Source organism: Nicotiana sylvestris, chromosome 4 (genome assembly GCF_000393655.2).
Source record: "Nicotiana sylvestris chromosome 4, ASM39365v2, whole genome shotgun sequence".
NCBI lineage: Eukaryota > Viridiplantae > Streptophyta > Magnoliopsida > Solanales > Solanaceae > Nicotiana > Nicotiana sylvestris.
In genome coordinates, this window is record NC_091060.1 from 166,251,031 (window position 1) to 166,268,999 (window position 17,969).

The 17,969-nt window shown below is 41.2% G+C and overlaps 1 protein-coding gene across 1 annotated transcript; it reads left to right on the forward strand.

Annotated features, from left to right (window-relative positions):
- Positions 1-10,831: 10,831 nt before the first annotated feature.
- On the forward strand, positions 10,832-15,533 carry LOC138890473 (uncharacterized). The gene is made up of 3 exons (XM_070173861.1): positions 10,832-11,011; positions 12,239-13,642; positions 14,025-15,533. The coding sequence occupies exons 1-3, from the start codon at positions 10,832-10,834 to the stop codon at positions 15,531-15,533; spliced, it is 3,093 nt and encodes a 1,030-aa protein (XP_070029962.1).
- The last annotated feature ends 2,436 nt before the right edge of the window (positions 15,534-17,969 follow it).

Here is a 17,969-nt window from a genome sequence, read left to right on the forward strand (position 1 = left end):
AGTAGGGGATGTATAGTGATTTTCTTCCAGGTTGGGCTCAATGGAAAGTTCTTGGTTGGTTGAGTGCATAGTTGCTTGTAGTTCAGAAGGGATATGAAGTTCTCATGGTTATCTTAGGATGGTATGGTATATGCGGTATGTGTGGAGGATCGAGATTTGCATGTGTAAGGTTACAGTTTAGTTCTGGATGGAAGGCCATAAAATTCTTAGGCAGCACAGGCAGTTTCAGATGATTAGAGAAACGAGCTTCAGATGATTAGGGGGATGATCTTCAGATGATTAAGGAAATGGTATTACTAATTGGAGTGATTTGACGAGGGTATATGTTTCAGGAAAGGCAATATGACTAAGTTGATGGTACTTCGATAGTATTGCGGCACCTTCTTGCTGGATCAATTGCGGGTATTCGAGTTTGCTTGGTGGCACCGAGGAATTTCAGAGTATCTCTCGTGGAATGATTGGGTATTTGAGGTGTGGTATGCATTCGGACAACGAAATTGGGGTCAGGCGTGTTGAGTCATTTGCCATACGGATTTGGAGGCAGGGAAGTTCTCACATTTAGGCTATGTTGAAATTGTGAGTCATGTGTATCAGCACTGTTTAGTGACTATCGGGGTTTGGAAACCCGAGCAGATCTTTCGTTGCTGGGTATGTTAGATTTTGGATGTGATATTGAGTTCAGACTGGTTGTCTCCACGTTGTGCCATTTTGGATTATTGCGCTAAGGCGGCGCTGTTGGCTATGCCGAAAATGTCATAGATTGAGTGGCGAGGTTCGACAGAATATGTCCTAGTGGAGTGGTTTTATTTTTCGATGACCCAACAGACGACTGGGAAGAATTGTCTTTCTTATGTGGGCTTTCGTGATAAATGTCAGTGCAGAAGCTTCTACCATTGATTTGGTTCCGGTGGTGAGGGACTTTTTGGATGTGTTCTTGTGGCCGGGCATGCCGCCAGGCAAGGTTATTGATTTCGGTATTGATTTGATGTCGTACACCTTATCGTATATCACCGGCAAAGTTAGAGGAGTTGAAGGAACAACCTCAGGATTTCCTTGATGAGGAGTTCATTGGCAGGCCAATGTGGATGCGTGTTCTAACTTGAGTCGGCTTGGTTGGCTCCGAATTGTATTGCTGGGAGAGGTGTTGTGACTTGTCAGTTATAGGCACCTAGGGTGCGGTTCTATTGAGGTTTCATAGTGGAAGTTGAGCGGGAAGAGAAATTGGGTGCTACTCGATGAATTGTGTATTGGTTATGTCCTTTCGGGTTTGTGTGGTGTAGGTTATTTGCTCTACCATGGGTATGATAATTTGCTTTGGTTCCAGATATCAAATTGTGTGTGGTTGTCGATTTCGAGCATAGTGGCTTGAGGTGGTTCATGTGGTGCAGTGTTGGATAGGATCGCGCAACACAACGAAGTTATGTGGAGGTATGACCTTGGGGGTTAGATTCGTGTGTTCTGTTCCTATGATGCGAGACGGGTTCTTAGCCTTGTGTTGTGGTGGTACTAGTGAGCTTGAGGTATAGCTCTTTCATTTGAGTCATTTTCATGATTGGAGGTATGTTCTGACTGTTGCTTATTGGTGCGCGTATTATGCAAGTGGTGGCTTAGGCCTGTACTGATATGTTATGTCACCAGAGTAGTGTGTTGGATTAGAGGAGATCGTTGGGATCATTAATGAATATGAACGGATTCAATTTCAGCATTTTGGAAGGATAATATCGAGCTTCGACTCAGAAATTTGCTGTGGTATTTGCCAAAGGAGGAGTGGCTTCTTGAATGGTTGATCTAGGAAATGGTTATGGCTTACCGCGTGTTTTAGTGATCATTGGCAGTATATGAAAGTGTTGGGGTGAGACTTTAGTTGATAAGAGTTTTTCTATCGGTATTCGTGTGTTGTGTGCAGCTATTGTAATTAGAAGTTATCACTACGAGTGTTTGAGTTATATGGTATATCAAGTGATTGCACCTGAGATTGCCTGTATGGGTGATTACAACTTGTTCGGGCTTATTCTGAATATAGATGTGAGATTCTGATCTTGTGAATGATTTTAGAAGTGGAAATGTGGTTCTAAGGCTTATGGGTTAGATTGGGTTGTGAAATTTCAGTTACTATGTGTTATCAGACCTATGTATGATAGGGTGACTTGGGATCACCCCCAGGTATGTGCATGGTGAGGTTATTCAGCAATTGGTTGGCTTTTGGAACAATTCCGGGCACGTTCGAGGACGAATGTATGTTTAAGTGGGAGGGGGATGTAATGACTCGACCGATCGTTTTGAGCTTTTGAACTTTGCTCTCCAGTTCTCGAGCATGACTTGCCCTGTGTGGTGTATTATGACTTATGTAAATCGTTGGTGTTGGGTTTCAGGTTAATCAGAATGAATTTGGAAGAACAGTCTCAGTTGAAAGCTTAAAATTTGAAAGGTTTGACCAAGATTTGACTTGTTTGTATTTAATCTCGGATTGGAATTTTTATGATTTGGTTAGCTCTGTTAGGTGATTTGGAACTTAGGAGCGTGATCGGAATGCATGTTGGAAGTTCATGGAAGGTTTAGGCTTGAATTGGCGAAATTGAGATTTCGGCATTTTCCGGTTGATAGGTGAGATTTTGATATAAAGGTCGGAATGAAATTCCGAGAGTTGCAGTAGCTTCGTTGTGTCATTTGGGATGTGTGTACAAAATTTCAGGTCATTCGGATGAGGTTTGATAGACTTTCTAATCAAAAGCATAATTTAAGAGTTCTTGGAGTTCTTAGGCTTGAATCCTATGTTAAATTGGTGATTTGATATTGTTGTGAGCATTCCAAAGTTTTGAACAAGTTTGAACGATGTCATGGGATATGTTGGTACAATTGGTTTGAAGTTCCGGGATGTTTTAGGCCGAACATCATAGCTGTAGCAGGTCCAGAAGGGTTGCAAGCCTCGAAAATCACCCACGCGGTCCGCACAAAAAGAAGTGCGTCCATGTGATGTGCGGACCACACAAAATAAAGTGCGGCTGCGGTAGGTATTGTGCGGACCGCACAAAATGAAGTGTGGCCGCGGTGAGGAAATTTTCACTGGTCCTACTTCGGAAGCTCATATCTTTTGATCTACAAGGAATTTTGAGATGATTCAAAAACAAAAGTTGTAGATCTTTGAATCTAGTTTTTAGAAACATAATTCATAGGCATTTGGACATTTGCAGCGAAAGTTATGGCCAAAATACTAAAACCTGTCACTGCAGAGAAAAACCTGTGCGGCCGCGGTCGTTTTTGTGCGGACCGCACTGGTTTTGTGCGGACCGCGGTCGATTTTATGCGGTCCGTAGAGCTGGAAATTTGTGGGGTACTCTATAAATATGAGGTTTTGGGTTTTATTTGATAGTTTGACCTAGAGAGCTCGGATTTTGGCGATTTTTTGAAGGTTTTTCAAGAAATTCATCGGGGTAAGTGATTCTAACTCAGATTTGGCTAGAGTACATGAATCTATCATTGAATTCATTATTTAATTCGTGATTTGGGATGAAACTTGGGAAGAAATTGAAAAATCTTTCAAAAATATAAAATGATGATTTGAAGGACCAAATGGTATCAGAATTGGATAATTTTTGTATGGTTAGACTCGTGAGAGTATAAGAATTCTAGTTTTGTGAATTTTGTCAAATTCCGAGATGTTGTCCCGGGGGTCGAGTTTGACCAATTTCGGGAATTTTATGGTAATTTGATTATTTTTGAGTGGGATTTATTCACTTAGCACATTTTGATGGTTAGTACTGATTTCGGCTAGATTTGGAGCATCCCGAGGCCGATTCGAGAGGCCATGGCATCGCTAGCTAGAGTTCGGACTGGATAGAGGTGAGTAATGATTGTAAATGATGTTCTGAGGATTTAAAACCCCGGATTGCACATCGTAGTGCTATATTGAGGTGAGGCACGCGCTTGATGACGAGTGTGGGGTCGTGTACTATTGGGGATTGTCACTTGGTCCGTCCCGATTGATGATTTTACCGTGTATTTGACTGAAACTTATTTGTTATCATCATGATTTGGGCTGATTGCCAACTATTTGAACCCTTCAGGGATTTTTATTACTATTTCCTCACTGCTTTGACTTATTAATTGAACTCAATCGTGCTATTTTCCACTGTTTTCCCACTCAGCCATTTTTACTCAGTTTTGAGACTTAAATGATGTTTTGGGCTAAGAAATACTGTTTTACTAATGCCCGAGGGGCTTGTGAGTATTTTTGACTAAGTAAGGTCGAAGGCCTAGTTGTGAGAAACACTGATACTGATTGAGGCCGAGGGCCTGAGATATGTATGCCACGTGGTGGCTTGTTGATATTGTTTATGAGATCGAGGGCCTGAGATACATATATACTATGGGCACGTGATTTTTGCCCAACATGAATTACTCCCACAAATTCAAAACAAAATAATTTTTCCCATTGTTTGCAGTTTTGTGGATTTTTGTGGCATTTTTCGGTAATTGTTTGTATGTTGTTTGTGCATATTTATTTCATTTAAGTAATGAAAATACAAAAATATGTCGCATTTGTATTTAGGATTTGACTTTGCATTTTTAAGAATTAATTAGTAATTAAGTTGTTTTATAAAAAGGAAAATCACAAAAATAGTTTATTTTTGCACCTTTTAATTTTAATATTGAATTTCGGTAGTTTTTCCTTTAAATATGGGTTTTTATTAATTGTGGTTTTATTGTTAATCATTTGAATTTGTAGGATAATTTGACTAGGAATTAATTTAGGTCTATATTTAATTTTAATTTTTGGAAAGAAAAGAAGAAAAGAAAAAGAATTTTGGAGAAAAATGTTAAAAAAGAAAGAAAAAACAAAAGAAGGAAATAAGAAAAAGGTTGTATTTGGGCTAACTTGGCCGCCCCAATTGGCCTAGAACCCGTCCAAATCTAGTCTCCCTCCCCCACTTAATTAAACGACCCCATTTAGGATAACTAATTGATTTGGGCCGTCGAGGTTCCTTGATCTAACGGTTGGGAAGTAGGGTTGGGTTTTATATAAATATGTCTGAATTGAGTTCACCCCCCATTTCATCTCCCCCTCCATCCCCATCTCCCTCTTCTCAAAGACCTAACCCTAACCAGCCGCCCTGAAATTCCCCCAAACTCCACCGGCGGCGACGGCTCCAAACATCCCCAAACTAACACCCCATGACCCCTCACTCCCCTCTTTCCAAATCTCCGCCCCGTTTCCCTTGAATCTTGCCCAAATTTCTCGAATCTTAAATCAGAGTTTAACCCTAAAACCCCAAGTTCTCCAATTCAAGGCTCCTGTGACGATTTCAGGTTTATTCGTGCGTTTTTTTCTAAAAACACATGACTAATCTCCGATTGATTCGAAACGTTGAAGATTCGAAGTTTTCTTGCATTTCTTACGGCCTAGGCTGTTCTTTTAGGTATGATTGTCTTTAATTTCTGAATTTTAATCTTCATGTAAGTCTCTTTATTTTACTCTTATGTTTCTTTATGCCTGTTTTGATTTTTGCTTTTTCTTTTCTGTTTCTCCGGCAATTCAAATCTTCTGCATGCTTTTTCATTTTTAGTTACTTGGTGTTTCTGAGTTTTTATTAGTTTGCCTTTTCTAGTTGGGCCTTAAAGTTTTAGGCTGAAGAACCTGTGGATTCCGTTAAGTCCCAATCCTCCTCTTTTCTTTGATTTCTTCTGTGAAACCTCGAGTCTAATTAGGCTTAAAAGAAAAGGTCTGGCGCAAAATTTGTAGACTCAGACCCTCTGATTAAATTTGGGTCAATCTTGACCCATGTTTTGGTCAAGTTTTCTGCAGTAAAAACAGGGGTAATTTGGGTAGTCTAGGTAAGGGAATATTATTGTAACAGATTAAGAAGCTTCTAGGAAGCTGGGGTGGGGACTTAAGAGGATTTTTGAATTTTAACTTGAGGATTCCTAAGCAAAAATAGAAAATAAGAAAAGGACTAAGGCGCAAAACTGATTCTCAGGGGGCTGCCCTAATGCTTTGCCTATAAAGGCACCTTACCTTGCATTTCAAGGGGGACTTTTCAAGAGAAAAATCCAGAAAAATACAAACGACCGAACTTTTACTGTTTCATTGAGTTTCTTCAGTGATTTTTGAATTATTTTCAACTTCTGAAATAATTTTGACTCATCTGAGTGTGGAAATGGATTGAATTTGATCTTCATAAGTTAGTCCAAAACTACTGAAAATGTCAGATTTTGCATTTATTTGAAAAATATGGTTTGATTTCTGGACTTGAAGACCTGGTTTTGAAGCTCTTAGTTTTGGGATTTTACTGTTCCATTGCTGGATCTCTCATTGGTTTATTGCTACTGCTTTGCCTTCTGCTGAACTTCACTCTTTTGTTTCCTTTATTTTCAGGTATTTGTTCATCCCCTTGACATAGGAAATAGAGAGGCCCAAGTGTTTGCTTGAAGTTTGAAACACAAATAGCATTAGTTTTCAGCAAATGTTTTGTTTTCTACATTTTTGAAAACCTTCGAATGTCTTAGTTAGTTTTGGTTCTTATTGTGGTTAATGCATTTCCGTTTCAGTTTTATGCTCACTTGCAACTTTAAACAAATCATGTGCTTTAACTTATTAGTGGTTTGCATGAATCTGAGTTCAGATTTGTACAAAAGGACTCTAAAGGACTATTACAATGGAATATGGGTCAAAATGTTTAAGCTTTAGTGTTTTGCTTATTACCTGTTGAGATCAGCATTATTCGGTATGGGTTCCATTTGAAGCTGTCAAAATGCCAAATAGTGTTTGAAATTGCATGTGATATTCTGTAGTCCTGTTAAGTTTTTGTTTAAAGTCTTACTGGTTAAGCTGCATAATTTTATTAGATCTCTCTTGTCGACGGCATGTTTTGAACATAGGTCTGAGTAAACTCGAATCTAAATGAGTTTGATGGTTAAATAATTGTTGGGTTTGAAATCCTTTAAATTTCAGAATTATGAGCCTGGTCATTTTGAGCTTAAGCTACCAAATTCGGAAGTTGTCCCAATCACATGTTCATCGCTTTAATTAATTTGCTTCTAAACGGGTTAGCATTTGTTGGTTCTGAAAACTTTGGGCCTAATGTTGCCCCAAATATTAGATGTCTGGTCTCAAATTCAACGTTAGACTTGTGTATTATAATGCTTACCCTTCATCATTTGGGCCCAGGTCTGAAGGCAATTAGAATGAGTTCGACTATTAGCAATTCGCTGCGGGTTTGATTTTGAGCTGATGTTTTTTTAATCTGATGAACGCTAGCCAATTAGTGGGATCTAGGCTTCAATTAAATAATTAGAGGTTCTGTAAGCCTGCTTGAATTAATTAATTGGGCTTTCAATTAGTGGAGGTGTGCTATACTAGACAACACAAATAGCTTATGGCCCTATAAAAGTAGTTTGAATTCCTTTTTAAAAAAAATTGAAATTGAGATGTGTCACGCCAAATAAAATCTCAAATGCGTGGCCCACATTTAATTATTTTTTTAAAAAAGAAAAACCTAAGAATTCGAGGCGTGCCATTTAGCAAATTTTTCATGGCCTCGTAAAGTTAAAAATGCATAGTTGCTTTAGGCGCGTTATTTTAATAATATTACCTTCCTAAACTAGGGTGCGCATTTCATGTGACCCAAATCCAAATCTTAACAACGTCAAATAGAACATGTCTCAGACTGCGAGTGCATTTCATGTGGCGCGGTCAAAAGACGTGTTTTGACTGACGTTGAAATCTTCCTTAAAATAATTCAAAGCGGTTTAAAGTTAAAATACACATAGGTTAAAAAGTGTTTTAAAATCAAATAATTAGGCCAATAATAACAGTTGAGTGACCGTGCTAGAACTACAGAACTCGGGAATGCTTAACACCTTCTCCCGGGTTAACAAAATTCCTTACCCGAATTTCTGGTTCGCGAACTGCAAAACAGAGTTAATCTTTTCCTCGATTCGGGATTTGAACCGATGACTTGGGACACCATGAATTATCCTAAGTGGCGACTCTAAATTTTAATTGAAATAAATCCCGTTTAGATTGTCACTTTAAGTTGGAAAAAACTCCCTTATAGTCCCTTACGGGGTGTAGAAAAAAGGAGGTGTGACAGCTCTGACGACTCTACTGGGGAACGAACCCACGACCACGTAGTTTAGGGTTCAGAATTCGAGCTTAGATGAATTTCTATAATTGGCTTTATTTATTATCTGATTTTGTTATATGCTTGGGCCTAATGTGCTAAGTGTTGCTTTTACCGCTTTGATATTCTGTGAACTGTATATAAACTGCTACGAAACCCTTCTTCTTTTTGAGTCTTTTAAATCATGGAGAAGGGTGCACTTCGTGTGACTTCTCTTCTGTCTAGAGTCTTATCCCATTTTAGAACGAGGTTCGGACAAGTTTAGAAGCCGGTGAAGCTTTTTTATTTCCGGTATGCTGCTCCCCTCGGCTCGAGTTGTCCGCTCGGGTAAGCCAGGTTTAGAACAATAAACCCAGGTTTTAAACCTAGTATAACAAAGCCACATGCCGGATCCCTAGTAGGAATGTTTGTTTGCATCACGTGCATTTGACTTTGGAGACTCAACATAGGGGTTGGGTCTGTCTAGGACAGGTGTACCCGAAATGAAAAGACCATCCTGATGCATCATACTTGCTACTTGTGCATTTATTTGTTTCGAATTTGCATGCTGACCGGCTTATGAATGATTAGGAGAGAGTTGGAAAAGAAAAATCAATGTGAGGGCTCAGAGAGATAATTACCTGTTTTGAAAAAAACCAGTGCCCAAAAATATAATGAAACTCTGCCAAAATTCTGACAATTTTTTTTTCCTTCTTTTGAAAAAATAGTTGGTTTTTATTTTTCGTCAAATCTGCCCGAACTACGCCAGTTTGATTCTCACCGGATGTGGGATACGTAGGCAACCCCCATCGGGTCCAACTTCCCTTTTTGCAAAAATAGCCCAAAAAGAACAAAAATTTTATTTTTCTTGTAAATAAGTAAGGTGATGTCATTCTTGCCAAAAATAGTTGAATGTTCCCAAAAGGGAGCCGAAAGGCCGTTTTTGCAAGAACAGCCGCATTTGGTAATTTTTCAAGGTTTTGGCCGGTTAGCAAACACAACCCTAAAATCTTCTTCCTCGAAGTGCTAAAAGGACGTATTGGCAAAGCCGAATATTTTTATGAAAATTTTGAAAAAAATAGTGATAACTTTTTGAGTAAAAATGAGTCTTAATTTTTCTCCTAATAAATGTGCAGGATGAGCACAAATGAAAATGAACCCTTTCAGCTCTTAAAGAGATCCCCTTACAGCTCCACATGTGGTGGAATGATTTAGGGAAAGATAATAGAGAAACTGCGGTCAAAGTTTTGGGTGACCTTACCGGACTTTTGAACATCAAGCCAAGATTGGACGTGATTGAAGCCCTGATACCTTTTTGGGATCTGACTCGCAATGTGTTCCGTTTTTGTAACTTCGAGCTCATACCCACGCTAGAGGAAATTGCGGGTTACGCCGGCCTCAGTGGAAACCTTAGGAGTCTTTACCTTGTATCACCAAGACCGATATCTCCACACAATTTTTTTGACATGTTGAGTATTAGTCGGGACGTTCAGGATGGGAGTTTGTCTGAAGGGTATTGTACTTTCCAGTTCTTGTACCATCGCTATGGTAACCCCCGAGGTTTTGAAGAGTCGAACACCAGTTTGACTCATGCAGGAAATAATGATAAGTGAGAGGCAAGGCAAGGTTTGGTTTTTATAGTAGCATTCTTGGGTACTGTAATCTGCCCACGAGACGACGACAACATGGAGCTGGGCCTTGTAGGAATGGTTGATGTTGCAATTAAGAGAGCTAATGGTACCTTGGTTCCCTTGATTTTATCTGAGATCTACCGAGCTTTAACCATTTGTAGGGAAGGGGGAAAGCTCTTCCAAGGCTGCAACTTATTACTACAATTGTGGATATAGGAGCATCTCTGCCACCGTGTTGGATATATGAACCACGGTTTGACCGGTTTGAAAAACATCGAAGAATTTGAAAATCGAATGGTGGATATTGCCTTCCCCGAGGGTACTGAGGCTTGGTTTGCACTCTTGAGTTCTTTGACTGCCGATAAAATTGAGTGGGCGTTCGAATGGCTTCCTGTTACCGAAGCAGTGTACATGTCAACTGAAGTGTGTTATCTTCTCCTTATGGGAATCCGTAGTATCCAGCCATATGCTCCTCATAAGGTGTTACGTCAACTGGGCAGATTTCAAATCGTTCCCCACGACGAGGATCTGAGTAGACATGTCATAGAGTTGGGCCCAAAGGCCACATTTCCGGAAGGAAGAGTTCGCCAGGTGTGGAATCAATGCAGATTTCTTGAACCTAAGACCATGGTTCGAGATTTAGCCAGAGGTGAGGTAGACCCCAAGTACGTTATTTGGTTCGGCAAAAGGTTTCAGATTCCTGAGAGACCTGCTAAGAGAGCTCATGTCCAACAATTCACCAACGACTCACAAGAGCAGTGGGGCTGGTTAGCAAAAGAAGAAAGCTATAGGGCTAAAATAAGTAAGCTAGAAGGGCAAATCAGGGACCTCAAGTTTGGCAACAGTATTCAGGCGGCCGCAGATGAAGGTGAAAATAAAAGGCTAACTCAAGAAAATGAAGTCCTCAAAGCACAAATCCAAAAGATGAGAATAGCTGCTAGAAACTCGGGAAGAAGCCTATCGGATGAAAGGCTTATAAACGGTTTGAGAAAGAAAGCCCATGAGTGTCAAGATGACCTAGAAAAGTCTGAGGCCAATCTAGTAAAAGTCCGGGCTCAATTGGCAAAAAATGCAGAGGGGCGGGCATAGTTTGTGCAATAAATGAAAAGGAATTATGAAGGGACAATCACCAATCTGAAGAGAAAAGTAACTACCCTTGAGAATGAGGCAGCCAAACAGGCCAAGGACTTTAAAGCTGACAGGGAACATTGCTATGATTTGATGGCTCAGATGGAGGAAGAAATGCAACAGTTGCAAAATCAAGACCATCACGACACTCATGTGTTGGAATCCCGGAATCAGTAGATAGGGCATTTGCTTTAGGAAAAGGGTAGAATCCGAGAGAGGATCAAAGCCATTGCTGATTACATTGTCGTGAAATGCCAAGCGTGCGAGGATATGACTCGTACCACTTTCTTCGCTGCAGTGATGATGTTCGTTCGCCATATAACGACTGATTTGGAGTGGTTGCAGGGAGATCTCGCATATAGGCCCATGGCGAGACCGAATGATGTCCCACGGCCCCCAGGAGCATTAATGTATTCATGATTTTCACTTGAGTCTGTATTTTCTTTCTGTCAGAGTCTGTTAGTCAGTTGGAGTCTGTAAGTTTCCTTTTCGAGTCTGTTGGTTTTTATGGTTAAATTCGGTAGGATGAGTCGTTGTAACCAAAACATTTTATTTTTATGAAAATTTGAAAATCCCAAATGTTTTTATTATTTATTTTTACATTTATTCCCCCCAGAACTATGCTTGGTCTGATTCACGCGGGGTCATGATACGTTGGCAATCTCCATAGGATTCGACCATAACCAAAAGAAAGAAAAGAAAAAAAAGAGAAAAGAAGAGAAAAAAAGAGAGGAAAAAACAAAGAAAAAAAAGAAAAGGAAAGAGAGAAAAAATAAGAAACAGTGGGGAGGAAACAATGGCAAAATAAGAGAGAGAAATGAGAGAATAAAAAAACAAAGGGAAATCAAGCAAAGAAAGGCAAGAATGAAAAAGAAAAAAAAGAAGAGAAAAAGAGAGGTTGCAAATGGAAATAAGGGAAAGTCGGGATGACGCAAGCAACCGATCAAATGAATAATAGAAACAGTTAACTACTTAGGTGTATTCATTCCCCAAATGTGCGGTTGCCTATCTGTTAAACCCTGATCACTAACAAGTTTGTTGTTGTCGTTAAGTAACAGGCAGGTGGTTAGTTTGTGTGGCATTCTGGCAACTCACCCGTACAACACCCAGTCTAAAAACAAGACGATCATGGCTAATCAAGAACTTGATGCGAGTGTTATCGATCCTTCGAGAGAGGTAGAAGAGTCGGAGGTTAATTTGATGAAAGAAGAGATGTATAAACTGAAACAGCAGATGGCCGAAATGTACTAGGCATGGGCAAAAGGGCAACTACCACCAACTTACCCCGCCAACCCTACCTTCATCTCGCCATTGACTCAGTCTTAGGATCATCCTGCCACCGATTCGTCCCCGAGCTTTCCCATTTACCAACACTACCAGAGCACAACTTCCCAAACACCACCAGCTCCACCATCCAAACCAGTTCCATACCCTCCTCCACCAGCCACTACTGTCTTCGTGGATCCCCCTCCTACTACACTCCACAGATCCTCCAGCGAGCCTTTGTTCCCAGCTCATGATAATCAGTATTACCCCCTGGAGCCCACATTCAAAGCTCTAAAACCCTATTCCTACACACCTCGTTTTGATCTCCCTATGGAAGCTGAGAAACCATCCAAAAATCCCAAACAGGAGGAGACGTTCAGGAAAGTTAAAAGCTTAGAACAGTCATTCAGAGACATGCGGGGGTTGGGAGGTCAAGTAAGTGTGGCTTACAAAGACCCATGTCTATTTCGAGATGTGCAGTTGCCGGCAGGGTTTAAGATGCCCAAGTTTGATTTGTACGATAGGCACGGTGATCCAGTGGCACATTTGAGAGGGTTTTGTAGCAAAATGAGGGGAGCTGGCGGAAGAGACAAGTTACTAATGGCATATTTTAGTCAAAGTCTGAGTGGTTCGGCGCTGGAGTGGTACACCCAGCAAGATCACGGTAGATTGTACACATGGGATGATCTAGCCCAAGCATTCGCTTGCCATTTTCAGTATAACCTCGAAATTATTCCGGATCGTCTGTCTTTGACGAAGATTGAGAAAAAGCCTGGAGAAAGTTTTAGAGAGTACGGTTTCCGTTGGAGAGAGCAAGCAGCGAGGGTTGACCCTCTAATGAAAGAAAGTGAAATGGTGGATTATTTCCTACAGGCCTTAGAGCCCACTTATTTCGGCCATCTGGTATCGGCTATAGGCAAGTCTTTCAATAAAGTGGTGAAAATAAGGGGCATGGTAGAGGAAGGGCTCAAGTCAAACAAAATCATGAGTTACTCAACTATTAAGGCAACCACCCATGCCATCCAAAATGGTACTGGGGGAGTAATTGGAAAGAAGAAGAAAGAGGATGTCGCAACAATTGATTCAGGAGCTTGGTTTGGACCTAGGGGCCCATCACATTACTATAACCAGCCTCGACCCCACCACCAAACCTACCCCCACACGCCATATAAACCACCACAACATTACTACCCACTACCAGATCCCCATTTTTCTATCTACCACACCCAAGCATACACTCAACCTCCTGCCCACGCACAATGGCGTGCACCAACCCCACAGAATACCTACCCAGCTCCACAAAATACCTATCCACCTCCACGAGCCTACCGAAACCCTCCTAAAACAGGTTTCCAGCCCAATCAAGCATTTAAGAATGAGAGGTTGCAGAGGAAAAAAACCTTCACTCCATTGGAAGAGTCCTATACTAGTTTATTCCACAGGCTGAGACAACTGGGTATGCTGAGTCCGATCGAGGCAAAACTGCCAAATCTTCCCCCGAGGAATCTGGATCATTCTGTAAGTTGCCAATATTGTACTGGTGCTCTGGGGCACGACACGGAGAAATGCTGGCAGTTGAAAACAGTTATTCAAGAGCTCATTGATACCAATCGAATTGAAGTCCAAGCTCCGGAGGCGCCCAATATCAACCAGAACCCATTACCGGCCCATCATGAGACAAATATGATCGAGATAGTGCATAAGGGAGGAATTCCTAAGAAGTCTTCACGGACCATCATAATGATTTGGTCCAGTAAAGTCAGGTCAGTTGAAAAGTCAATAAGTGAGAAATCGGTGATCAGGATGAACGGGGCAAACAATGAACCATCTGCGGTAGTCAAGAAGGGGTCCTCAAGTGATGTTTTAATGAAACAAGAAAAAGCAAAAGTGGTGGTGCCAGGGTGGCAACAAGCCTGTCATAATTGTGGAGGGTGCCCGCACAGATCCCGTTATTATCAAGCCTGTCACCCAGTTATCGATAGTCGACAGCAAGGCTGTCCCTTGGAATTATGAACGAGTGACAATGACTTACAAAGGGAAAGAGGTTAGAGAAGAAGTATGTGAGACCCATGGTTTGACTCGATCGGGGAGGTGCTTTGCCCCCGAAGAGTTGAGAAAATCTAAAACCTCTAAAGATAACCCAGTGCTGGTAAAGAACACTGCGACCGAAGAAGAGGCAGAAGAGTTCTTGAGAAAGATGAAAGTGCAAGACTACTCTATTGTGGAGCAGTTGAGGAAGACGCCTGCTCAGATTTCACTGTTGTCATTATTAATCCACTCAGATGAGCACCATTGGGCCTTGATGAAAATCCTGAATGAGGCCTACGTTCCTGACAAAAACTTAGTAAACCATTTGGAAAAGATAGCTAACAAGATATTTGAGGTAAACAGGGTCACTTTTTCTGATGATGAGTTTCCCGTGGAGGGTACTGAGCACAATAGAGCCCTTTACGTTACAGTGAAATGTGAAGATTCTGTGGTTACCCAGGTATTGGTAAACAATGGTTCCAGCGCAAACATTTGCCTTCTCTCCACTCTGAACAAGTTGAAAGTGGAGGATGAGAGGATTCACAAGAATAGTATTTGCGTTCGGGGATTTGATAGCGGAGGTAAAGATTCAGTCGGTGACATAGTACTTGAGCTGACAATAGGTCTAGTTGAATTCACTATGGAGTTCCAAGTGCTGGATGTAGCTGTTTCCTACAATCTGTTGCTGGGTCAACCTTGGATTCATGCGGCCAAAGCAGTCCCATCTACCCTGCACCAGATAGTTAAATTTGAATGGGATAGACAGGAAATCGTTGTGCACGACGAGGATAATCTGTGTGCCCACAGTGATGCCATTATACCATTCATTGAGGTTGAGGATGATAAGGGGCCCTGGGTCTATCAGGTCTTCAAAACAGTGTTAGTTGAGAAAATTCCAGAAGGGAAGTGCGTTCCAATTCCAAAGGTAACTGTCGCGTCAGTCATGGTGGCTTTTGAGATGTTGAAAAATGGTTTTGTACCTGGTAAGGGTTTGGGTGCATCTCTACAGGGCATCGTACAGCCAGTATCTTTTCCTAAAAACTTGGATACATTTGGTCTGGGATTTAAACCCAGAGCCGCAGACGTGAGAAGATCCAGGAAAATGAAGTATATGGCATGGGCCCTTCCAAAACCTGTCCTACATCTTTCCAGATCATTTGTCAGGCCCGGTACCAGAAAGCACCCAGTGACAACGGTTCCTAGTTCAGTGGTTGATGTTGATGGAGATTTGATTAAAAGGTTCGAGGGGTTATTCACCGATGTGAACATGGTGGAAGTTGGAGAAGGTTCGAGTAAAGCGGATGTGCAGTTCGTTAGACCAAGTGCAAAGCTTAACAATTGGGAAGCTACTCCCCTCCCTACCCGGAGGAAGTTTTGGTAGTTTGCTTTGATTTTCTTTCAGTTTATCTAGATTATTCCAGGGTTGTAATTCAGATTCTATGTTCCGTCCGTTTGGATGTATAAACCTTGTTATCTTTAATTTCAATGAAATGATTTCCCTTTTTCTTCATTCCTGATAGTTTTATTTTTGTTTTTCTTTTATTCCTTGTACAGTTCTTTTTATGCTGGTTTCAATGACATGACATGCATGAGGAATCTTCGGCCCAGTCTCAAAAACCAATCTAATTCTGAAATAATAATACAAGAAATAGAGTGCGATGATGAATTTGAATATGATGATGACGAGGCCTTTGAGGAGATTAGTAAAGAATTAATCCATTTTGAAGAAAAATCCAAGCCTAACCTGAATGATACAGAAGCAATCAATTTAGGGGACCAAGATAATGTCAGAAAAACTAAGATAATTGTCCATCTTGAACCACAAATCAGGGATGAGATAATTAAAGCATTGTTTGAATACAAAGATATTTTTGCATGGTCATATGACGACATGCCGGGTCTAAGCACTGATTTGGTGGTTCACAAATTTCCCACTGACCTGGCATTCCCTCTTGTCAAGCAGAAGCTGAGGAAATTTAAAACTGATATGAGTGTGAAGATCAAAGAAGAGGTCATCAAGAAGTTTGATGCAAAAGTCATTCGAGTCACGTGGTATCCCGCTTGGTTAGCCAATGTTGTGCCTGTGCCAAAGAATGATGGTAAGACCAGGGTGTGTGTTGATTACCGTGACCTCAACAAGGCAAGTCCAAAGGACAACTTCCCACTGCCGAAAATCCACATATTGATTGATAATTGTGCCAAGCATGAGATCGGTTCTTTTGTGGATTGCTATGCTGGCTACCATCAGACCTTAATGGACGAGGAATATGCAGAAAAAACGATGTTCATTACACCATGGGGAACATACTGCTATCGGGTCATGCCTTTCGGTTTGAAAAATGCTGGGGCAACTTACATGAGGGCAATGATGACCATATTCCACGACATGATACACAGGGAGATCGAGGTTTATGTGGATGATGTGATCATAAAGTTCGGGAAGCAGTCTGACCATGTCAGAGATCTGAGAAAGTTCTTCCAAAGGCTCCGCAGGTACAATCTTAAGCTCAATCCTGCCAAGTGCGCATTCGGTGTTCCGTTTGGAAAATTATTGGGATTCATAGTCAGCCGTCGAGGTATTGAATTGGACCCATCAAAAATCAAAGCTATCCAAGAATTGCCACCCCCGAGGAACAAGACTGAGGTGATGAGTCTGTTAGGGAGATTGAACTATATCAACAGGTTTATTGCTCAGCTAACGACAACTTGTGAGCCTATCTTCAAGCTGTTGAAGAAGGATGTCGCGGTCAAGTGGATAGATGAGTGTTAAGAAGCATTTGATAAGATAAAGGGGTACTTGTCAAACCCACCTGTGTTGGTCCCACCAAAACTGGGGAGACCTTTGATTCTGTATTTGACGGACTTGGACAATTCATTTGGCTGTGTATTGGGTCAGCATGACATCACCAGCAGGAAGGAGCAGGCCATATATTATCTCAGCAAAAAGTTTACATCTTATGAGGTTAAGTACACTCACCTTGAGAGGACATGTTGTGCCCTAACTTGAGTAGCACAGAAGTTGAAACATTATTTGTCATCTTATACTACTTACCTCATCTCTCGTTTGGATCCGTTGAAGTATATCTTTCAGAAGCCTATGCCCATAGGGAGGCTCGCCAAGTGGCAGATCTTGCTTACAGAATTTGACATCGTCTATGTGACTCGGACTGCGATGAAAGCCCAGGCATTGGCCGACCAGTTGGCCGAGAATCCGATGGATGAAAAATATGAACCTTTGAAGACTTACTTCCCGGATGAAGAGGCAATGCACATTGATGAGGTGGAACAGGTTGAAAAGCCAGGATGGAAACTTTTCTTTGATGGGGATGCTAACATGAAAGGCATTGGGATAGGAGCGGTACTTATTTCTGAAACAGGGCATCACTACCTTGTTACGACTCAGTTTCGTTTCTACTGTACCAACAACATGGCTGAGTATGAGGCGTGCATTTTGGGTTTGAGGTTAGCTGTAGACATGGGTGTCCAGGAAGTCTTGGTCTTGGGAGACTCGGACCTTCTGGTTTACCAGATTCAAGGAGAATGGGAAATACGAGATTTAAAGCTCATACTGCACCAACAATGTTTGCATGATCTTTGTCAACGGTTTCAATCAATAAAGTTCAGGCATATTCCAAGGATTCATAATGAGGTCGCTGATACTTTGGTTACTCTAGCATCAATGTTGCATTATCCAGATAAGGCTTATGTGGACCCTTTGTAGATTCAGGTTCACGATCAGCATGCTTATTGTAATGTGGTGGAAGAAGAACTTTATGGTGAACCATGGTTCCACGATATCAACGAGTATATCAGGATG